Source organism: Hemiscyllium ocellatum, chromosome 25 (genome assembly GCF_020745735.1).
Source record: "Hemiscyllium ocellatum isolate sHemOce1 chromosome 25, sHemOce1.pat.X.cur, whole genome shotgun sequence".
Lineage (NCBI taxonomy): Eukaryota > Metazoa > Chordata > Chondrichthyes > Orectolobiformes > Hemiscylliidae > Hemiscyllium > Hemiscyllium ocellatum.
In genome coordinates, this window is record NC_083425.1 from 6,830,899 (window position 1) to 6,855,398 (window position 24,500).

Below are 24,500 nucleotides of genomic sequence, written 5' to 3' on the forward strand. Positions count from 1 at the left end.
AAACAGGCCCTTCAGCCCAACAAGTCCACACCGACCCTCCAAAGAGTAACCTATCCAGACCCATTTTCCTACCCTCTATTTACCCCTGACTAATGCACCTAACACTACGGGCAATTTAGCATGGCCAATTCACCTGATCTCTGAGCAATGAATTTGTTGCAGCGTCCTGTTTTTGTGGAATTGGTCAGAAATTACATTAATATGTACACACATAGCCCACGCGCTCCATTGTGAACAACAGAGGTTCCCAAATTGTAGGTAGTGGATCTTAGTGGGATTGTAAGTCAAATGTTTAAAGTTGTTGAGTTCAGAGGCAGCAATGGGTTACATGAAGTTCTGACTGGTTGTGACTCCTTTAACTGCTTGAAGTTTTTTACCCTCTCCCAATAGTGAGCATGGCCTAACAATCTGATTGCTGCCCTTCAAAACCAAAGGGAAAGTGGAAAGGTAAGGATATTTCACTTGGGGAAAAAATATCTGGAGGTATGAAACTTCTCCACTCCACCTCCCTCACTCCCTTCACATGGGTTTTTGATCCATTAACAGAGAAATACTCAGCTAACTGGGATCAAGAAAATTTCAAATCATTGAGGTGAAAATTCCTTGCAAATGAATGTGGAATGTCTAATTTAGAGCTGCAAAAGTCCAGTAGCTACTATATTTGGGAACACTGTAATGCATCCACCTCTAACAAACACCATCAATTGACAAATTTAAATCTGAGATTGAGATCAGTGTTGCAGAAAGTACAATAGTCACTGCCTTGATAAAATTTTCCAGTTTTTGGATGCATGTATTAGCTGTGACCTCACCAGTCTATGGGAGGTGTGTTTAAGGGTTTTCCATGTGTAGAAGTGTGTCAGTTATTATGAGAAAACAACTTGCATATACTTATGCCTGCATCTTGTACTAATTTAAATACTGTGTTGCCTGGGAAATTAAAGCTTTCCTGTATGTGGCTTTATGTTCAGTGGATAGTTGATTATGATTGAGAATATTGGGGGGAGATGATGATCTGATGATATTATTGCTAGACTATTAATTCAGAAACTCAGTTGATGTTCTGGGGACTGAGGTGTGAATCCTGCCAAGGCAGATGGTGGAAATTGAATTCAATAAAAAAAATCTAGAATTAAGAATCTATTGATGACCATGAAACCATTGTCGATGGTCAGAAAGATCATGTGGCTCACTAACTTCCTTTAAGGAAGGAAATCTGCCTGCCTTAACTGGTCTGATCTACAAGTGACTCCTGACACCACAGCAATCTAGTTGACTCCCAACTGCCCTCTGAAATGGCTCAGGAAGCCATTCAGTTGTACCAACTGCTATGAAGTCTGAAAGAAATGAAACTGGACGGATCACTGGCATCGGCCTATGCACCGGAAAGGACATGGGCAGAAACAGCTATTTGGATCCTGAAAAGTCCTCCTCATTAGCATCTGGGGGCTAGTGCCAAAATTGGGAGAGTTGTCCCACAGACTAACCAAGCAACAGCCTGACATTGTCTGTAGGTTTGATTCCGTGAGTATGACTATGTCCCAAACACCACCGTCACCATCCCTGGATATATCCTGTCCCACTGGCAGGACAGACCTGGTGGAGATGGCAGCACAGTGGGATACAATCGTGAGGGAGTCACCCTGGGAATCCTCAACATTCACTCCGGACCCTATGAAGTCTCGTGGCTTCAGATTAAACGTGGGCAAAGAAACCTCCTGCAGATTACCACGTACCATCCTCCCTCAGCTGATGAATCAGTACTCCTCCATGTTGAACAACACTTCGGGGAAACACTGAAGATGGCAAGGGCACAAAATGGACTCTGGCTGGGGGATTGCAATGTTCCCCACCCAGATGGCTCAGGTAGCAGTACAACTGATCAAGCTTGTCAGGCCCCAAAGGACATAGCTGCCAGACTGAGTCTGTGGCAGACAAGCATGAGGCTGGAAGAACACAGCAGGCCAGGCAGCCTCAGCAGATGGAGAACTCAATGTTTCAGGTGTAACCCCTCTTCAAGACTGAATCTGTGACAGGAGGTGAAGGAACCAACAAGAGGGAACAACATATTTGACCTCATCCTCATCCTTACCAATCTGCCAGCTGCAGATGCATCTGTGGCAGTATCATTATGAGTGACCTGTCATTGTGGACACAATGTCCTGCCTTCACATTGAGAATACTCTCCATTGTGTTGTGCGGTACTATCATTGTGCTAAATGGGACTGACTTCGACCAGATCTAGCAACTCAAGACTGGGCATCCATGAGGTGCTATGGGTCATCAACAGCAGCAGAGTTGTAATCCAGCACAATCTGTAATCTCATGGCCTAGCATATCCCTACTCAACCATTACCATCAAACCATAGCATCAACCCTGGTTCAGTGGAGAGTGCAGGAGGACAAGCCACAAGCAGCACCAGGCATACCTGAAAATGAGGCATCGGTATCTGGTGAGGCTACCAAACAGGACTGCTTGCAAGCCACATGGCATAAACAGCAAGTGATAGACAGAGTTAAGCAATCCCACAACCAGGAATCAGATCTAAGCTCTCCAGTCCTTCCACATCCAGTTGTGAATGGTGGTAGACAGTTAAACAACTTACTGGAGGACGTGGCTCCACAAATATCCTCATTCTCAATGATGGAGGAGCCCAGCACATCAGTGCAAAGGATAAAACTGAAGCATTTGCAGGAATCTTCAGCCAGAAGTGCCAAGTGAATGATCCATCTTGGCCTCTTCCAGTGGTCCCCAGCATTACCAATACCAGTCTTCAGCCGATTTGATTCACTCCACATGATATTAAGAAACGAATGAAAGCACTGGATTCTGCAAAGGCTACAGGCCCTGATAACATTCCGGCAATAGCACTGAATTTGCTGCTTCCCCTAGTCAAGCTCCTCCAGTAAACAACACTGGCATCTACACAACAATGTTTGGAAAATTGTCCAGGTATGTCCTGTACATAAAAAGCAGAACAAATCCAAACCAATCAATTATCACCCCATCAATCTACTTTTGATCATCAGTAAAGTGGTGGAAGGTGTCATCAACTATTAAGCAGCACCTGCTCAGCAATAACCTGCTCAGTGACGCCCCGTTTGGGTTCCGCCAGAGTCACTCAGCTCTTGACCTCATTACAGCCTTGATTCAAACACATTTATCTGAATTCCAGAGGTGAGGTGAGAGTGACAGTCCTTGACACCAAAGCATTTGACCACGTGTAGCAACACTGGAATCAATGGGTTAACAGGGCAAATTCTCCGCTGATTAGAGTCATACACATCAGAGAGGAAGCTGGCCACGGTTTGTGGACATCAGTTATCTCTACTGGACTTCCTCAGGGTAGTATCTCTGACCCAACCACCTTCAATGACCTTCCCTCCATCATAAGGTCAGAAATAGGGATGTTCGCTGTTGATTGTCCAATTTATGACTCCTCAGATGTGGAAGCAGTCCATGTTCAAATACAACAAGATCTGGACAACATCTAGGCTTAGGGTAACAAGTGACAAGTAGCATTTGTGCCACAAATGCCAGGCAATGACCAGAGACAGAGACAACTTAACCACTGTGCTGTGGCATTCAATGGTATTAACATCACTGGATCCCCTAGTATCAACGTCCTGTGGGTTACCATTAACTAGAAACTCGAATGGCTACACATCAACAATGGCTACAAGGGCAGGTCAGAGCAATAGAGAAATTTTTTGAAAAGGTTCAGAAAAGATTTACAAGGATGTTGCCAGGATTTGAGATATTGGGAGAGGTTGAATAGGCTGGGGCTGTTTTCCCTGGAGGGTAAGAGGCTGAGGGGGTGACATTATAGAGTTTTATAAAATCATGAGGGCATGGATAGTCTTTTCCCTGTGTGAGGAAATCCGGAACTAGAGGGCATAGGTTTAGAGTAGAGGGGAAAGATATAAAAGAGACCGAAGGGGCAACCTTTTCACATAGAGGGTGTTACGTGTTTGGAATGAGCTGCCAGAGGAAGTGGTGGAGGCTGGTACAATTGCAACATTTAAAAGGCATCTGGATGGATATATGAATAGGAAGGTTTGGAGGGATATGGGCTGAATGCTGGCAGGGGGGACTAGATTGGGATGGGATATCTGGTCGGCATAGACAGGTTGGACCGAAGGGGCTGTTTCCATGCTATACATCTCTATGACTCTACAAATACTGCAGCAAAGACTCTCCAAAGTCTGTCCACCATCTACAAGGCACAAGTCAAGGAATATTTTGGAATACTCCCCACTTGCCTGCATGAGTGCAGGCCCAACAACATTCAAAAGGTTTTGATACCATCCAGACCAAAGCAGCCCACTTGATTGGCACCGCATCCCCAAGCGTCCACTCCCACCACCACCAATACTCAGTAGCAGCAGTGTGTCCTACATACAAGATACACTGCAGATATTCACCAAAGATCCTCAGACAGTATATTCCAAACCTAAGATCTCTTCCATCTGGAAGGACAAGGGCAAGCAGATATATGGGAACAACACAATTTTCAAGTTTCCCTCCAAGTCTCTGACCAACCTGACTTGAAAATATATCGCTGTTCCTTTAGTGTCACCAGGTCAATATCCTGGAATTCCCTCCCTAATGGCATTGTGGGTCAACCCACAGCAAGTGGACTGCAGCAGTCAGGCAGGCAGCTTACCGCTACCTTCTGAAGGGCCACTAGGGACGGACAATAAACACTGGCCAAGCTAGCAATGCCTACATCTTACAAATGAATTGTAAAAAATTCCAATCCAACTTCTGAGAGAGTCCAAATATCACATATGCCAATACAAATACAAAAGGCTTTGTTACTGCATGAAGCAAGCCCTATCAAGTAAGTCACTGAGAATAAAAAGTAGCCCTTACAAACTAACAAGTCGGCCCCAGAAATCAAAATGAAAAAGAAAAATTTTATTGACCCCATGTCTCATCTCCACTCTGCAAACCAATCCACTCTGGCTCTCTGTCTGCGGTCAAAGCAATGTTCAAGCCCCAGGATATCATGACTAGAAAAGATTTGGGAAACACTGATTTACAATAATTTATATTATATATTTCTTTTTTCATTCACAGGATAAGGGTGTCACTGGCTCGACAGCATTTACTGCCCATCCCTAATTGCCCAGAAGGCAGTTATGAGTCAACCACATCGCTGTGGATCTGGCCAGACCAGGTAAGGATGGTAGTTTCCTCCTCTAAAGGACATTTGTGAGTATATCAACTTTAATGCAACAAAATGTCTCAAGCCCTTTGGGGGAATGTAAATCAATCAAACAGACAATATTAAACAGTGAGCGATATAGTGAGGGGCTGAACACTTACAGGAAAATGAGGTAGTGAGACCTGACCGTTTGCCTTGACACTGCGTTGCATTTCCCTCTGTTGTTGCTTCTTATGCCGATATGGAGGGATCCCATCTCTGCAAATCAAACCATGAAACAGAACATGAGAGGAATCCAACAGGATTGAAATTAGTTTCATATGTGACCCAATGTTACAAAGGCAACATCCATGCTCTACAACTGCTGGCAAGTCATGTTTGAATAGCCTGCATGCAGGGTCTGGCGTGCAGGCTATGAGCCCTTCAACCTGCTGTCCAGTTACTATTAGTTCCAACATCCACCTGCCAAGAGGACATTCACTAGCTGTACTCACGAGATTTCTAGGAGAAAGTGAGGATAGCAGATGCTGGAGAGTCAGAATTGAAAAGTGTGGCGCTGGAAAAGGAGCATCTGAGGAGCAGGGGAATTGAGGTTTTGGGCAGGAGCCCTGATGAAGGGCTTGAGCTGTTGTTCCTTTCCAGCGCCACACTTTTCAACTCCAAGAGATTCCAGTCAATGCCACTGAGCTGGAAGACCACAACAGCAAACACTGGGGTAAGTGTGGTTCCCTGGATAATGTTCTCTGAAGCAGTTAGTTAGCAGCACTAGTCCCACTCCAGGTTGCAGAACTGAGCAAGAGCCAATCAGTTTAAGGTACTACCTTTTGAAAAGAAAGGAAAGTTGGAGCCTGTATCTGTCCTTTCAGGGAGATATAACAGAGCCCATGGCACTACATTGAAAAATACCAAGGAAGTTCTTTCAGGTATTTTGACTATTTATTCCCTTACAGAGCATCACCAAAACATATGTGGTCTTCAGCTTGCTCTGTATAAATTAACTCCCACATTTCCTCATTGCAACATGCTCTTTAAAAAGTATTTAAGGCCATTCTGCCCATCGAGTCCACTCCATCATTCAATCATGGCTGATGGGCATTTCAACTCCACTTACCCGCATTCTCCCCGTAGCCCTCAATTCCTTGTGACATCAAGGATTTATCAATCTCTGCCTTGAAGAAATTTAGTGTCCCGGCCTCCACTGCACTCCGTGGCAATGAATTCCACAGGCACACCATTCTCTGGCTGAAGAAATGTCTCCGCATTTCTGTTCTGAATTTACCCCCTCTAATTCTAAGGCTGTGTCCACGGGTCCTAGTCTCCTCACCTAACGGAAACAATTTCCTAGCGTCCACGCTTTCCAAGCCATGTATTATCTTATAAGTTTCTATTAGATCTCCCCTTAATCTTCTAAACTCCAATGAATACAATCCCAGGATCCTCAGCTTCATTGGATGTAAAGTGTTTTTTTTAAGAGTAGATTACTTACAGTGTGGAAACAGGCCCTTCGGCCCAACAAGTCCACACCGACCTGCAACCTGCCCATACCCCTACATTTACCCATTACATAACACTACGGGCAATTTAGCATGGCCAATTCACCTAACCCGCACATCTTTGGACTGAGGAAACCGGAGCACCTGGAGGAAACCCACGCAGACACGCGGAGAATGTGCAAACTCCACACAGTCAGTCGCCTGAGTCGGGAATTGAACTCAGGTCTCAGGCGCTGTAAGGCAGCAGTGCTAACCACTGTGCCACCGTGCCGCTGTTGTATATTGTAGGGTCGGAAGGGGTGACAGAGACAAAGAGCCAAGGACTGATTGGTAAATCGGATAAAAATTGAGACATTGCCAGTCCAGGAACCCAAATCAAGTCAGTGGCAGGGAAGATTGGGGTAGCAGGAAACTTGGTGTCAGTAAGGACACAGGCAGCAGCACCTTAAATTATCTTTAGTTGATGGAGGGTAGAATCTGGGAGGCCAGTCAGAAGTGTGTGAAACAATGAAATTGGAGATAACAAAGGCACGAGAGTTAGGGTTAGTGAAAATGAGCTCAGGCAGAGGTGATGGTAGGTGATGTTATGGAGGTGAAACTAAGCAGCTTCAGTGTTAGCACAGATGGGTTGCAGAATACTCATCTTAAGGTCACATATAGTTCTCAAGTTGTGACTAGTTGGTTCAGCTTCAGACAACGGTCAGGGATGGAGTAGGTGGTGATGTAATAGGACCAAAACAATGGCTTCTGCCTTTCCAATAACTTATTGGAAAATTTAAAACTGCTCATTCAATACTTTACATTTAATAAGCAGCCTAAGTCAGAGAGATAATGGTAAGATATAGCTTGGTGTTATCAGTCTACACATGGGACCCAATGCCATGTTTTTGGATTATGTCACTGAACAGCAGTACATAAAAAGATCCAAGGTTAGAGTTTTGGTACACACCAGAGGTAACAATGTGGATCAGCTACTGTAATTGATCCTCTGTCTAAAGGTAAAATCATCAAAGTCCCAGCAGACCATAGCACTGCTCTCTGAGAGATAAATGATGATGGTTTAACTGCAGGGTTACCAGGCCTCAGGTGAGGGAGAAGTTGAGAAGGTGGGACCTTCATGGTAACCTCAGCCGGTGCAGGATTTGAACCCACACAGTTGGTATCACTTTGCATGGCAAACCAGCTATCCAGCCTACTGAGCTAATAGAGTTATAACAAGTGGCTGGATGCGCTGGGGCTGGTTTCCTCTGGCGTGTAGGAGGTTGAGGGGTAACCTTCTCGAGGTTTATAAGGTAATGAGGGGCATGGATAGAGCGAAAAGCCAAGGATTTCTTCCCAGGGTAGGGGAGTCCAAAACTCCAGGGCATAGGTTGAAGGTGAGAGGGGTAAAATATAAAAGGCACCTTTGGGACAACATTTTCAGGCAGAGAGTGGTGCACATATTAGAACAAGCTACCAAACCAAGTGATAGAGATCAGTACAATTACTGCATTTAGAAGACATTTGAACAGGTACATGGATAGGAAAGGTTTAGAGGGCTATGGGCCAAATGCAAGCAAATGGGACTAGTTCAGTTTATAAAACCTAGTTGGCATGGACAAGTTGGGCCGAAGTGTCTGTTTCCTTGCTGTATGACTCCATGATACATTCCCATCCCTCCACAGTGTCTAAAATGAGACAATCTCATTCAAACAACAGGCACTCCTGTCTTGCTCACATGGTTATGTCTAGCATCAGCAGAATATTCCCAGTGGGAAGCAAACTGAACTTAAGTTCACCCTGACCACCTCTATAAAGCACAGAACTCTGCAAATTAAAATTAATGTTACCCACTTGAAATAGCATTCAAGTCCAACAAGTGAAAACAGCTGCCTTATGCCAAGGACCCTGTGCCAACTACCTGCCAGACGGCAACCACCATCTTAATATCGTTTGAGTTCAGCTTTGATTCAGCAAAGCCTGTCTGTGAAATGCTCTCGATTTATGGCCGGACACGTCACACACACAAATGCTACACAAGTGTTTGCCATCAGAACACTTCTGGCAGATTGGATTTATCCACAAGTTCAAACAAAAATGTTGAAACTAAGAGTTGCAGGGTCAGCAGCACAGTGCACCACTGCCTTATTGCTCAAACTGGAGCATGGGCATACCAGGAGATATCACCAGTGGCAACGTGCAGGAAATTTACTGAAATGATAATCTTAAGAAAGACACACTGGATTTTCCTCCCTTGTAACGAATAAGCACAGACCACTGATTGGTCAATTGGGTTGCAGCAATCATCTCAGGCTTTTCGGGCCTACTATTTTATCCAGCCTTTAAACAATCCTCTGGGAGGCTTTCAAACTATCCTGCAGCTGTATTTGAAATAAGACTTTCCAAGGAATACTGAGCAGTGTCTTGCAGCTTATTGATTAAATATTGCAATAACCAATAAACCAATTGAAAAAAAGGCCTAATTAACTGTTTAAAGGCCCAAATGTGCATGACCTGAGCATGATGCAGCTCCTCCAGTTCTAAAAGGCTCAAACTCATGCGCATATGCGCCTGCAGTCTTTAGTTGGCAGCAGTTCTGAAGCAAGTCTCTGATCTTGCCAACATCAAAAGCTTGGTTTGTAAGATAAGGTAATGTTTGAAGTTTGCACAGCCGAGCCTGCCCCCTGCGTCAAAACGAAATCCATAAATAAGATATAAGCCAGAGAGGAGAAAAAAAATCAGCCCTCATCTTTCTGATTATTGAGAGGAGAAATCTACACTGCACCTTATTTTAAACAGGAAAGTAAACTCTGATCTGACAGATTGCCTTTACATCTCATTTACTCCCCTGTTTACAATGCCTCCACTTGTTAATTAGGGCTTGTTTTGCCTTCCCTTAATCCCCACACCCCCAGTGTAGAAACAAAATCAGACAGTAATGGCCTGTTTGTGTAAGTCGCTCATTTCTTGCTGTTCATCCTGTGCTGTTAAACAAAAGGCTTTTTGACAAAAAGATGAAGCTGCATTTTTTTTTGTTTCCAGTTCTCGCCCACTCCACACAGACTGTAACACAGCAGGTGTCATTAGTGCAACAGTGTGAAGTTGGCAAATCTTCTGCAGGGGAAATGGAGTGGGGTGCGGGGTTAACTTCAAATTTGATAGTTCAGTGACAAGCTTTGCAGATCACCACAACTCCACCACTAATGGTTGTGCATTCCATTTCCTAGGCCTCTAACTCTGGAATTCTCTCCCTACACATATCATTGTAAAGGAGGTGATGGACATACTGGAATTATGAAGGTGGATAAATCTTCTGGTCCTGACTAGATATATCCAAGAACCCTGCAAGAGGCTAGAGAAGAAATTGTGGGGGCCCTGACTGATATATTTGCATCGTCGTTATCAACAGGTTAGGTTAGGTCCCAGAAGACTGGAGGGTAGCAAATGTTGTGCCCAAAAAGGCTGCAAAGAAAACTTAGGAACTAAAGACCAATAAGCTTAACATCTGTGGTAGATAAGTTACTTGAGAAGATTCTGAGGGATAAGATGGACATAAGTTTGGAAAGACGTAGTTTGATTAGGAGTAGTCAGCATGGCTTTGTGTGGGGGAGATCATGCCTCAAATTTGTAAAAGTTCTTGATGAAGTGACCAGGAAGGTTGATAAAGGTAATCGTCAGTAAGGCCTTTGATAAGGTTCCACATGGTAGGCTGCTCTAGAAGGTTCAATCACATGGAATCCAAAGAGAGTTGGCAAATTGGATAAACAACTGGCTTGATGGTAGGAAGCAGAGGATAATAGTGGAAGGATGCTGTCAGATTGGAGGCTTGTGACTAGTGGAGTGCCTCAGGGGTCAGTCCTAGACCCATTGCTGTTTGTTATCCATATCAATGATTTAGATGAGAATGTACAAGGTATGATTAGTAAGTCTGCAGGTGATACTAAAATAGGTGATATCATGGACAGTGAGGAAGGTTATCAGAAATTGAAGAAGGATCTTGATCATCTGGGGAAGGGAACTGAGAAACGGCAAATGGAGTTTAATATAGATAAGTGTGAGGTGTTGCATTTTGGAAGGTCAAATCAAGTTAGGAGTTTCATGGTGAACGGTAGGGCCTTAATGAGTTTAGTGTAACAGAGGGACCTTGGAGTTCAGGTGCACGGGTTCTCTGGAAGTGGAGTCACAAGATAGACAGGGCAGTGAAGAAGGTTTTTAGCACACTGGCCTTCATCAATCAGGGCACTGAGTATAAAAGTTGGGAAGTTATGTTGTAGTGTACAGGACATTGGTGATGCTGCACTTGGAGTATTGTGTTCAGTTTTGGTCACCTCGCTATAGGAAGGATGTGATTAAACTGGAGAGAATTCAGAAGAAAAAATTTACAAGGATGTCGCCGGGATTCAAGGGACTGAGTTATAGAGAGAGGTTGGACAAGCTAGGGGACTTTTTTCTGTAGGGGACTGGATAGTGTGAATACACTCTTTTTTCCCATGGTTGGAGAATCAAGGAGGAGAAGGCATCAGTTTAAGGTTAGAGGGGAAATAATAAATGGGAACCTGATAGGCAACTTTTTTTTAAAAAAACACAAAGGGTGGGTATGCATATGGACTGAGCTGCAGCAATAGTGGTTGAGGTGGGTATATTAACAAAATTTAAAAGGCACTTGGACAAATACATGGATAGGAAAAGTTTGGAAGGACATGGGCCAAGTGCAGGGAAATGGGGTTAGCGTGGATGGACATTTTGGTCAGCATGGACCAGTTTGGGCCAAAGGGCCTGTCTCCGTGCTGGAGGACTCTATGATCTCAGTCTCACTTTTCTCCTAGTTCTTCTTTTTTTGATAAGCTTTTGGCTGTCTTGACCCCAACTCCTCTCATGTGGTTTGTAGGCATATTGTTTTAGAACATTCCTGTGAAATGCCTTGGGATATTTTATTATGTCAAAGGTGCTATATAAACTCAAGCTGTTGTTAAGGAAGAACAAAGAAAATCATGCATTTCACTGACACCTTTTCACATCTCCCAGAAACATCTCAAACCACTTCACATACAGCGAATTACTTTGAACTTTCATCACTGTCATTACATAAACAAACCAGCAGTCAATGCCCACACAGCAAGACTCCAGAATAAACAAGACCATTAATAAACCATTAATTCCTTTAAGCCGCATTCTGGGATCTTTCTGTGCTTAAATCCCCAGTATGATTTAATGATTCACCCTGAGTTCATGCCTCTGACAATTGTGCACTACACAGTGCTGCACAGGAGTGCTAGCCTCCATTATAATGTCTAGGTCTTACAGCAGAGAAGGGTGGGTCAAGAGCTCAAATCAAAGCTGTTTCCTGGACAGACCCAAGGCCTTATTACAGGTTATGATGTATGTGGGGAAGACACAGTAGGCAGGCTGGTAGGTGTGTGGCTTTCTGAACCCACAACGCCCAGAATTTTAAAAAAGCTATTTAGAACACTCGGCCCTGCTTGCTTTGACATTGTGCTGCAGCTCATTCCTGATGCCCAAAACATCGATCCCCCTGCTCCTCGGATGCTGCCTGACTGGTTGTGCTTTCCCAGCACCACACTCTTGACACTGCGTTGCAGCATCCTAGAACTTCGTGCAAATGACTATAAACCAGGTCAAGGTGCTGAACACTTTTCTAAATTAACATAAATGCTGTTGGAACAAGGTGGTTTAAAAAAAAACAAAACCAAGGTGAAATCCAATTTTGCAATCAACTCCTTCTCATTGAAAAGTGAAACCTTGAGGAAGAGTAGTCATGTGTCACTGAAAGAACATGCCTGCCCCTCATTCCATCCCATCCAAAAAGAAATCCTCATTTAATCAACCAAGCTTCACCCTGCTCTGCTCTATTGTGAAAACAGGAATCAGCCAGGCTCCTTCCAGACTTTACAGCCATCTCCCTTTCACTCCAGCAAGTGATTCTCAAAGCAGCCTGCACTGCAGCTCTCTTATTTGCACTCACCAACAACCACCCCCCCCCCCCCCCCCCCCCCGCCAACTTCCACCCCACCCCCCTCTTAAACTCCCTTCGACTAACAATAGACTGAAAGCGATTCAACTAAGCCTTTCATCCACAATACACTTTTATTTCTCAGCTTTCAGAGCCACCATTGGCTCTGGTGCAAATACTTTAATCCTAACCATTTCCCCACCTCAGCTTGCCTGGTCCTCAGACCAGAAATGACTAACACTCAGAAATCTCCTGTTGACACAAAACTGGAGCCAGTTTAAAAACTATCCATTTCGGAACGCCTTTTCATAAGTGCTACCATGTCTAGTAGAGACATGTATACAGGTGTGGAGCTTGTGTGTCCTCGTGCATAGGCAACCAAAGAACTACAGACATACAAAAATCTGTGTGCTTGTACTTGTGTATTAACGGATGCACATGTGTATGCACAATGTAGACTTCTCCTCAGCCCTTTATGTGTGCATGCATTCTTATAAGTAAGAGATTTGCTTGTCTTGCTTCCTGAAACTGATGAAAATTCATTTTATTTAAAGGATACGCCCTCGGTTGTACATACACATGTGCACTGACGCACACACATACATTTTTTCCTACAGTAGTGAGTGCCACACTAAAGCTGTCTATTCCTGCTCAGGCAGATCCCACTTGTATTCACTGCCGAGAATTGCAGCAGCAAGTTGCTTCACCATGGATGCAGCTGTACACCGCGTCATTCATAACTAATAAGATACAAGCAAAACACATCACCCACATCAAACCAGAGTCACCTCTGCATTTTGTGGTGAGGTAAATTTTCAGTCCCAGCAAGTATCTTGCCTTTTCACTGCATAATTTCAGTCACAACATGTTTGATTTCTATTCTAACAGCCGTTCTGTTCTGCTGACAGCATGTGGATTCAGATTCAGAGGCCTCCCAGGCCCACAGCATAAGCGTCAACTCAGACACCAAGCACTGACAAGTTAGTGAACCTTAGTGGGCATCAACTGTCAACTCATGTCCACGGGCTGAGCTTGTTGCAAGATTTAATCCATCTCCCTGACTTGTGGAGCTTCTCACTCCAACATAGCCATCCAACCCTCAGTTCACCCACTGATTAATGGACAGAGTGATAGAGGGAGAAGAGGGAGGGAAAGAACAAGTGATAATGTCATGAATTTAAATTCAATTAATAAACCTGAACTTGTGTCATGCCCCCCCACCTGTGCACTCTCCAGCTGGACCAGTCCAAAGAAATCGAATGGCCTCCTGTGCGTCACAATCTCAGGTGGAAGACCTTGGTCACACAGCCACCCATTTCATTTTTTCAGTTAAGACCACAAAAATAGGAACAGGAGCACGTCATTCGGTCCCTCAAGCCTGCTCTAACATTCAATAAGATCACTCCTGATCTGATGTTCCTCACATCCACTTGCCTGCCTTTTCCCCATAACCCCTGATTCCTGACTGATCAAAAATCTCTGTCTCAGCCTTAAATACATACACAAGGATTTGGCCCTTTAGCTCTCTGTGGTAAGAAGTTCAAACGTTTTACAATCCTGAGGAGAAATTCTTCCTCATCTCAGTCTTAGATTGTTCTGCTTAAATCTCAAACAGTGAACTGCAATTTTGTGGGAAACCTAGTGACCTTTGTCATCTTGACTCCCAACTCCTGCTCTCGACGGTGCACTCATTGCCTTTGGCCTCAACACATGAGAGCAACAAGGGGCAGCTTAGGGGAGGAATGAAGCTCTCTGATTCAAGTAGCCAACCAGAAAACAAATGAAAACAAATAGAATCAGGGCTGAAGTGCACCTGGAGTAAACCTAACTGCATGGTCAGTGTAAGTATGACCCGGCCTTGCACTCAACTGATCTCCAGTGAGGACTCAAAAAAAGTACCAGAGCTAAAAAAAAAAGAGATCTCACTCCTTGCTCTCTTCTACCACTAGCCGTTATTTATCAGGGGCACCATACAGTAACATTCTGTGGTTTATTTGACTGTGGGAAAGATGGGGGCACCAATTACCTTTTCAACAAACTGGCACAGGCTAATTGCCAAGGTGTCTCTACATTCTAAGATTCTAAAGAAAGACCAAGCTGGGTTAGATGTCCTGTCACCACTCGAGCGCAGTCACAGAGGGGAGGTTACATAAAGGCCCTGTGATCTGGGAACAATCTGTGAGCCTGCGGATATGAGCTGACAGCTGATATGATGTCCACTCAGCTTCTTTAACTTGTTAACACTTGAAGTTAATGAGGGTGAAACTGTATCCCTGTAAGAGCTGTGCCATCAGGAAAAATCTAGGAAAGACAGATCACACTCTGTGGAAGTACTGACAATATCAAACCCAATCTCTCTCTCCACAACGAGTACGAGACAGTTTGGTGCTGCAGCTAATTTCACATCAGTCCTGGATGTTCCACTACTCCAACAACAGTGGAGGAACTGCACAAGATGTTCGACCACTTGTTTTCACCTGGATCACAGTCAGCATCATTCCGAGTTCTGGAATGACCTGACACCCAGATGTTCTGTTGAGCTCATGGTGTTTCAAACTATTGTTGGAAGGAGGTATATCCGAGTGTAGAAAATTAGTCAATACCTCAATGGGTAAGAAGAGTGGGGAGGTGAAGTTGGAATTCGTTGACGCTTAGTCAATTGAAGATGATGCACCATGGTGCACCATCTCCAGCTACTCCTCAGGATAATAACCAATCCCTTGCCAGTGTTGTCCACATATAGCAAACATAAATCCTTTACACTGAACCAAAGCTTCAGGTCCAGAAGAACTACATACCAGTCAGCAAACGATACACAAATGTGTCCCCTTTCAAGAACAGAAGCCATACTCTCTTTTGGCATCAAGGCTACATTTACTCACTTCCTAAGGTAGGATCCTGGAGGCAACTATAAAAAGGGAGGTTCCAAATAGTTGTAAATAAGCCAGCCCAGACACTGTTACTTCCATTTGAAAAATTAAGAATGTTACTTTTCTAGTGGCAACAGGCGATTTAACCTGACTATGGTCAAAATGGCATGTTTGTTTGACATTAATAGATCCTTTGTGGTCTTTAAAACAGCAGTAACTGTTATGACTTTTATATATTACTTTAAACATTGTGAAACAAACCACAGCACTTCACAGGAGCATTACCAGATAAAATTTGACAATGAGACAACGGTGAAGACATTAAAAAAGGCAACCAAAGAGGTTTTAGAAAGGACAGAGAGAAAGAGATGTTCAGGGAGGGAATTCCAATGTTTTGATGGCTGAAGACATGGTCTCGAAAAATGGGAGTGAACCAGAAAAAAATAATCCGGTTTTACAAGGGGTCATACTCAGTACAATTGGAGGAAGGACATAGGACGTTACAGAGATACATAGCAATAATGCCTGATGGGAATTGAACACCAGGGTAGAATAAATTAGAGCTGAGACATTGATGGATCGCGAGCCAGTATAGGAGTGAGTGCAGGTGTAATGGGTGAAGATGTTTTAGCATGAACTAGGAAACGGGCAGGAAAGGTTTGGACAAAAGTAAGTTTCCGAAGGGCAGATGACAGGGAGGTCAACCAGGAGATCATTGGAATTATTGGCTCTGAATGTAACAGATGCACGGTTGAGGATTCAGCAGCAGTTCAGTTCAGGATTACAATAAATATTAGAATGTAGACATGAGAAAAATCAAGTAACGAAAACTGTACCAGTGGGCAGAGGTGATTATGGCCAATAGCACCATCCCCCATCAAGGGACTTTACAAAAGTGACCTGGACCCTGTACTGCAGCTTCAGAACAAGCTCAGGTTCAACCAATTCCTTATACCTTTATTGTATCATGGGGCCCTCATAGTTCTAAGGTTCATTCCTTGGTTGTGGTCAAGTTTCCTCATCAGATTCTGGGTGTACACACATTCCTGGAGAAGGAGCTGGAATTCCTGTATCATCAGGATGCCTGGGGTATGGTGATGATCTGACTGAGGAAAGTGGAAGAGTTCAGATCCATTAACGTTCAGTGCTGTACTGTCTATGTTGAACTTGGATATAGTGAGGTAGAATGGGGAGAAGAAATTCAGCCTCAGTGCAGTCAGAATCAAAGCTGTCCATCCCTGAAAGCAAATGACTAAACAAGGACAAAGTGTACAAGCAGAAATCATACTTACACACTACTGTCTGTCATTGACACCGAGTCATCAGTCATGACGTCACTGGAGATTTCACTGTCATTCGCACTACTAGCTGGAGCGAAGATGCAGCCAGTTTGATTATGATACAGGTTGGCAGGGCCATTTCTTCCATAGGATCTAAAAAGGACAGAATGTGATTCAATTAACATTTGCACAACTGGTCTTCAAAAATACCCTTCAGTAAAATGCCAATCCATTCAATTACTTGAAAAGGCACTTTGGCTGACTTAGTAAGGAGGCATACTAAACCAGGAGGTCCCAGATTTGGTCCTAATTGTACAACCATAAGCAATGGTAGTACAGGCATTGCTAATGTCTCTACAATGTTCGGGTAGAGAGGAGAGGGAAAACAATTCGACAGAATCTTTGCTTCTGATCGGAAGTCAGTGACTCAGGCTGAAAGTGCATGAGTGGGGATAAGGCTCAACTGGGATAGACTCTTATGTTCAGACAAGGAGAAAGCCAAGATATGAAAGGACACCATGGAAGCACCAAGACTCAATTCTTGCTGTAAATAGAAAGTAAATAGATTGCAGGCCACTAACACCAGTGCTTCACCGGAGGCTCACTGATGATGTTACCTAGTATGGTGACAAAACGTCTGTAAACTAACCTTCCACTCAGTGAGCAAACTTACATCCAGAGTCAGTTTTCTCAGGAAAGTATGGATATAAAAGACAGTGGGTGCCTGGAATTGGTAACAATTCAAATTCTGATTATAAATCTGCAACTGATTGGACAACTAAATTTCTCACGTCAGCATTCGGCATTATAGGAGATGGGGATCAAGCACTCAGCATCATAGGAGATGGAGATCACTGAGCTCTACCTGTTGCTTTTCCCTTTCCGCGTTCCCTGACTCCTCTCTAGTGGTACACCATCATTAATGGGTTTTGGAGAGCAGGGTGATAAAGGAAGGTTACAAAGCACAGAAACAAGAGAAATATGTCCATATAATTCATTAACAGGGAACAAGATGTGAACCAGGGCCACATAACGATCCTTTTCTAAAATGTTCAGACAAGGTAGAACATCAAAAATATGTTACTAGGATAGCAAGCCTCAAGAAATTCAAATCACCCCAAGGTGACACAGGAAAAGTCAGAGTTCAATAAATCGGGTCATGTGTACGCAGGTCCCATTTGTAATGGCCTAACAATGGCCAAGGTTGTAAGTAACAAACTAAATAGCTAACCAATACTATCTTGGAAAGGAGGATACCTGATCAAACTAAAACTTCACACCTAAGGCATGTGATTGAATAAAACTAAATGCACTTCATAGCTAATGAACTATTTCTGAAGTGTAGTTATTATTGCAAAAATAAACATCAAATAAAAAAGGAATATGATAATTTGTTTCTAATGTTGGTTATGGGGTTGATATTGTCTAGGAGATCAGGGAGAATTCCTCTGATCATCGTCAGACAGTACCATGAGATCACTTACACCCACTTAAGAGGGAAGTCTCAATTTAACATCTCAGCAAAATACTGCACCTCTGACACTGCAGCACTCCTGCCATAGCAATATTTTCAAATTTCCGAAGTTGAACACCAAATGCTCTCAAAGTCAACTAGAAATTGATCATTGATTGGTAATACCCACATCTAGAGAACAAATAATTTTAAAAACACACTTCCGTACCTGCAGTGAGCAACAGTGTGAACACATGACACTACATCTGTGGGTTGAAAAAATTCCACAGAGGTTGGTATCCTGTCACCAAGGATATTTATTTACCTTTATTTACACATGCATAGTACTTGATACTGGTCCCATTTCCACAGAGCCAGCTCTCTGGTGAACAGAACCTCTGATCCTCCTGTTTATTTTTCTTTCCCCCACACTACTGCCTAACAGCGGTAGTGCTTATATTTTCCCTGCATCCATGTCGTGTGTGCGCAGGTGTAGGAATCAGCAAAGAACAACAAGTGGGTAAATCTTTATTTATATTCCACCACCAGGAAAAAAGGAAACACCAGAGTGGCCACTGACAAGCAGTGCCCTTCTCAGAGGGCAATGCTGCATGATCAAACAGTGAAGGGGAGGGCAAGGGTTAAATCAAAATAAGAGTTGGAGAGGGAAATAATACCCTCCATACCCTGCGGCACCCACCTCTCCTGGAACAGCTCCAGGGTGTTGATGGACACCGCGGGCTCCTTTTCCAGAGACACCCGCACTCTGACATAACCGCAGAAGAGGGGCAGGCAATCAGCCATAATGGCCCCCTCCACAGCCCACTGCCTGGACCTGTTTATGGCCAGGCCCAAGAGCAGACCCACGAGGAGATCCTCTGACCTACCCACCCCCCCCGCTCCGCACTGCATGCAGGAGAGGTTGAGAAGGAGGGTCTTTCACAGTAACCATCAAACTAGTGGTGGAAACTGAATACAGGCTGTCGTATTGCATTGTTCTATAAACCAACAATCCAGCCAACTGACCTAAATCGATGCCCAGCCCTCCTGTTTATATCTGTTAGCCAGGACTTCCTGATTAGGGCTGTTTAATCTGGTCCAATCAGGGAACTCAGATGCTATGAGTACCACTTGGCTGTCCTCGCTACAGTCGCTACATTCCACATCCGTGATGTTTGGGGATGTAGGTTGTTCTTCTTGCCTCTCCGAGGCAGTATTTGCATTAGGTCCAGTTCCACCAACTTAGCCTCGGATATGGGCAGTATGTACTAACCCATAGTCCATCTCTTAAGCCTGGGACATCATAGAAGAAATCCATCCTCTGCTTCAGGTGGCAAAGATGTCAATGCTGCAACATCTGCTGTGACCATCTCAGTTTCTTTGATGCTAGACAGAGGGGGAGAACCCATTTGTTCAAACAGCCTTTCAAGCTGTTCCAAGGGATTGGGGTATGTTTTGCTCCTGCCCTGTTTGAGAGCTTACAGCTTTCACATAATCCAAGTGCTCGTTCAGGACTGCCTCGCCTACCCGAACTTTGCAAGGTCAGGTCCTGTCATATACTTTGATCATACCTTTTTCCTGTGGTTTTTGCACCAAACTTAGTCACCTGAAATAATCTCTTACTTAGAGGGGTCTTGTGTCTGGCTTTGGAGTTCCTGATGCTATTACACCCTGTCCCCAAAAGTGTGGGAAGATCAGGTTTAATCTGGTGCAGTCTTCTCCCCATTAGCATCCCTATTGGAGCTGTACCTGTATTTGCATGAGGGATGGTCCAATAACCAAACAGGAATTGGAACAGTTTGGTAATGAGTGAAGCTGCAGGCTATTACTTCAAGCCTGCCTTCAATGTTTGGACTGCTGTTTCCACCAGACCATTGAACAATGGATATATGGAGCTGTCCTTACAGTTGAATGCCTTTCAACTTTAGAAAATACTCAAACTCACTGCTGGCAAATGATGGCCTGTTGTCTGTGACCAGTATCTCCAGAGACAAGTGTAATTGTTTTCTGTTGTTGTCCCCATGTTTGATGATTGTACTCTGTGCATGTCTATCCATTTTGAGTAGGCGTCCACGATGACTTAAGAACACTGAGCCCATGAATAAGGACCTGCGTAGTCAACGTGTAACTGAGTCCAGGGTTTACCCGGCCATTCTTGTGAATGTGGGGGAGCAACTGGCGATATGCTTTGTCCTTGTTGGCACTCTGAGCACCACCTGGCTAAGTCTGCATCCAATCCTGGCCACTAGACATAATTTCTTGCCAACATCTTCAATTTGATCACAGCTGGATGACACTGGTGGAGTTCAACTAATGTCTGGTGGTGACCTTTGCTTGGGACAAATCACTCTTGCTCCCCATAATAATATACTGTCCATTACGGCAATGTGGACTTGCCGGGTCCAGAAAGGTTTCAGTCCTGGTTGTCATGGTCCTTTTGCTTCCTCCGCTACCACCAGCTGTTTGAGTTTTGACAGGACAGGATTTTCTTGTATCCACAATTAGCTATTGTCAGCGGTGACTGGAAGGGTGAAGGAAGTTTAAAACCAGCATGGACTCTTCCAGGAGAGGCACCATCAGTGGTGAATCTGCCAGTGGGAGGCAGCTCAAGACATCCACATTTGCCACTTGGCCTCCCAGACAGTGTACTGACTTGTAAATGTAGGCATTGAGAATATGGGCCCACTGCTGAATTCAATCAGCCTTGTCTTCTTTAAGTAGCCCGAGCAGGGGTTTGTGGTCTATCACTATTACTAACTAATGTCTGTAAAGGTATTCGTGGCACTTTCTCACACCAAAGATGACCACCAAACCTTCCTTCTCTAGCTGGGTGTATTTGCACTCTGCACCAAAGTCCATGAAGCATATGTTATCATCATTCCTCTCCTTTGGGTCATCGGTGAGGCAACACTAACCCAACATCGTACGGGGAGGCACCAGATCTCGCTTTGGATCATATTGTGCCAACACCTTAGACAATGATAGCTGCTTCTTCCCTTCCCTAAAGGCTATGCCTTGGCTACAAGAGCATTTCCAAGGCTGACCCCTTTTTAATAGCAGTTCTAAAGTTGCCAGGATGAAGGCCAGGTTATATATGAATGAATTTTCTGTAATAATTCACCTACCCAAGGAAAGACCTAAGCTCCGGTACAGACGTGGGAGGCGTCTGATCAACCTCATTTTATCTTCAAACTGGTGTAACCCGGTCTAGTTGGCTCTGCAGGCCAAGTAGGTCACTTGGAACACAGTTTTCCCTTCAGGTGTATATTGCTCTTCATTGGTCCCTGTTATTAGTACATCATCCAGATAAATGGCGGCCTGGGTAGACCTTGTAAAATGTTCTCTATTGTGCAAATGGCACAGGCTGACAATATCCCAAATGACAGACTTGTGTATTGGTACAAACCCTTATGGGTATTAATATTTGTGGGAATCCTCATCTTACTGCAAATACAAATATACATGGCTCAAGTCATGTGAAGGACAGTCCGTCTAATCCTGGGAACCCTCCAACCACAAGGTATGAATTCAGATTTCTCCAGTTTCCTCATTTCCCCTCCCCCCACCTTGTCTCAGTCGGTTCCCTCAACTCAGCACCGCCCTCCTAACCTGCAATCTCCTGACTGACCTCTCCGCCCCTACCCCACTCCAGCCTATCACCCTCACCTTGACCTCCTTCCACCTATCCCACCTCCATCGCCCCTCCCCCAAGTCCCTCCTCCCTACCTTTTATCTTAGCCTGCTTGGCTACTCTCTCTCATTCCTGATGAAGGGCTTACGCTCGAAACGTCGAATTCCCTATTCCTGAGATGCTGCCTGGCCTGCTGTGCTTTAACCAGCAACACATTTTCAGCAAGGACAGTCCGTCTGCCAGCTCTGAGTACCAGTCTTCCATGCAAGGGATTGGGTATTTATCCAGCTGTAAGAAGCTGTTTACTAAGTTTGTTTAAGATCCCCACAAAGGCAAACCGACCTATTGAGCTTCACAATCAGTATGACTGGTGCTGCCCATTCCGCAAACTGGACTGGTTTGATGATCCCTTCGCTTTCCAGCCTCTTGATGTCTGCCTCTATATTGCACACAAGGCAAATGGCACTGACTGGGCCATGCAGAACCATGGAATTGCTTCTTGGTCACCATGCAACATGGCCTTGGCTCCTTTCAGAGTCCATTAGACCTTCCTGAAAAACCTCCAGGTATTTAATTAGGATTTCACTCAGGCAACTATATTCTAATTGAAAAATGTTGAGCGAATCAAGGTGAATCTTTCTCAACCAATTTCACCCATTCAAACATTTTACTCCAATCAGTGGGAACTGACTCAGCTGCTTCTCCTAAGTTGTACCCTTAAAAGGTTCCTCAGTATAGATTTTCAGTCTGGCCAAGGTCTTGCGCAAACGTAAGGATTGGAGTCCAGGACAAATTTTGTTAAAGACTGGTTCTGCAATCACTAATAAGCCACAACCTCTATTTAAACGGATGTTTATTTCAATTGATTCTGAATAAGATGTTGTGAAGCAATTTAACTGTTCCAAATTAGGTACAGATGGACTTTCCAAGGTGTGCAGTCTCCTGGATACCAGTTTGGAGCTCCCTTACTCCATTTTGGTCTAGTGGGACTCCTTTGCTATCTCAAGTCCGCATACTGGCAGCAATGGTTTGCCAGCCCAGATCCTCAAGAAAATGTTAACAATTTGGACAAACATTAACCATTTGGCTTTGTTTTGGGTTTTGCTGTGGGGGCTGACCTGGATTCCTTCTGTTCAGGACATGACCTGCAGGAGGCTGTGTGTTTGCCTTCACTCCAGTGATGTTCCCCAAGCTCAATTGGCCTGGTAAGAATGTTCACTTCCACTGGAATACCCTGTAGCTCACATGCTCCACTTGCTGCATTTTCTAACAATACAGACAGTTGTAGTGCCTATTTGAAGTCCACTTGGGCTTCAGCTAATAGGCGCTTTTGCATGATTACATTACTAATCCCACATACCAAATGGTCTCAGCATCTCATTTAGGGTTAACCCAAAGTCACATGCCTTTTCCAGTTGTTTTAACTTAGCCAAAAATCCCAATATGGCTTCCCCTGGTTCTCAACTGCTGAGTAAAACCAATACTGCCTCTGAATTAGAAAAGACTTGGGATTGTAATATTCGTTAACCAAATCCAACAACTCTTGAAAGGTTTTAGTATCTGATGCTAGGAAAGTTAGGCTCCTAGTAACAGAAAAAGCTGTGGGTCCATAAACTATAAGAGACTGACTTGTCGCTTTTCGTCCGCCCAGGAAAATAAATTTTCCACATACTGGGCCCAGTCTTCAATGGCAAGACTGAATGAGTCAAGCTTCCAAATAACAGCATGTTGCCAGAAATGTGCACCCCAATTCAAAGACTACTGATGTGAACAAATTTCTTCATTTGCATATTTATTTCTCTTGGGGCCACTGAAATAACTCCAGAGGGGCCGCTATCCCATCCCCAAGTCTCCCTTTATCTACGTGTGCATAGTACTTGACACTGATCTGGCTTCCTCAATGCCAGCTCTCAAGAATGAACAGAACCTCTGACACACATGTTCTTATCTGTCAGCTAGGGCTCCCTGATAGGGGCTGTTAATCTGGTCCAATCTGGGAACTCATTCTATGACATCTACCTGGCTGACCTTGTTACAATCTCTATAGCTGTACACAGCTCATGAGCAGCTTGCATTGAAGGCATTGTAGAACTGTGCAAGGGCACAGATAGCCTTGTGGCATTGTCACTAGACTAATAATCCAGAGACATAGGAAATGTTCTGGGATTGTGGGTTCAAATCCCACTGCATTTGAATTTGAATTCAATAAAAATCTAAAATTAAGAATCTCATGTTGACTGTCAGAGGAAAAGCCCATGTGGTTCACTAATGTCCTCTAGGGATAGAAATCTACCACCCTACCTGGTCTGGCCTACATGTGACTCCAGACCCACAGCAATGTGGTTGATTCTTAATTGCCCTCTGGACAATAAATGCTGGCTGAGCCAGTGATGCCCACATCCCCTTAATGATTAACAAAAACTTTTGGTGGTTTAATGGTAAATTATAGGTCAATGCACACATTGCTGAGACTATCTTTCAACACAGATTTAGTTATTTCTGTAATTCGCCACAATGGGATTCAAACCCACACCCCTGCAGCATTAACCCAAGCACCTAGTTTATAAACAGGTTAGGAGGAGAACAAGACATGGATCATTTGGCTTCGAGCCTGCTCCAGCATTGAATATTTTGAGGGCTGATCTGATTGGA

The 24,500-nt window shown here is 44.1% G+C and overlaps 1 protein-coding gene across 3 annotated transcripts in view; it reads right to left on the reverse strand.

The window, feature by feature from the left end:
* The window catches only part of axin2 (axin 2 (conductin, axil)), a 50,483-nt gene that overhangs the window by 16,828 nt on the left and 9,155 nt on the right, over positions 1 to 24,500 (reverse strand). For all 3 annotated transcript variants that reach the window (XM_060844720.1, XM_060844722.1, XM_060844719.1), the window contains exons 3-4: positions 16,777 to 16,917; positions 5,333 to 5,429 (exon numbers count right to left, since the gene is read on the reverse strand). In XM_060844720.1, coding sequence (XP_060700703.1) covers positions 5,333 to 5,429; positions 16,777 to 16,917 — 238 coding nt within the window. The remainder of the gene's footprint in view (positions 1 to 5,332; positions 5,430 to 16,776; positions 16,918 to 24,500) is intronic.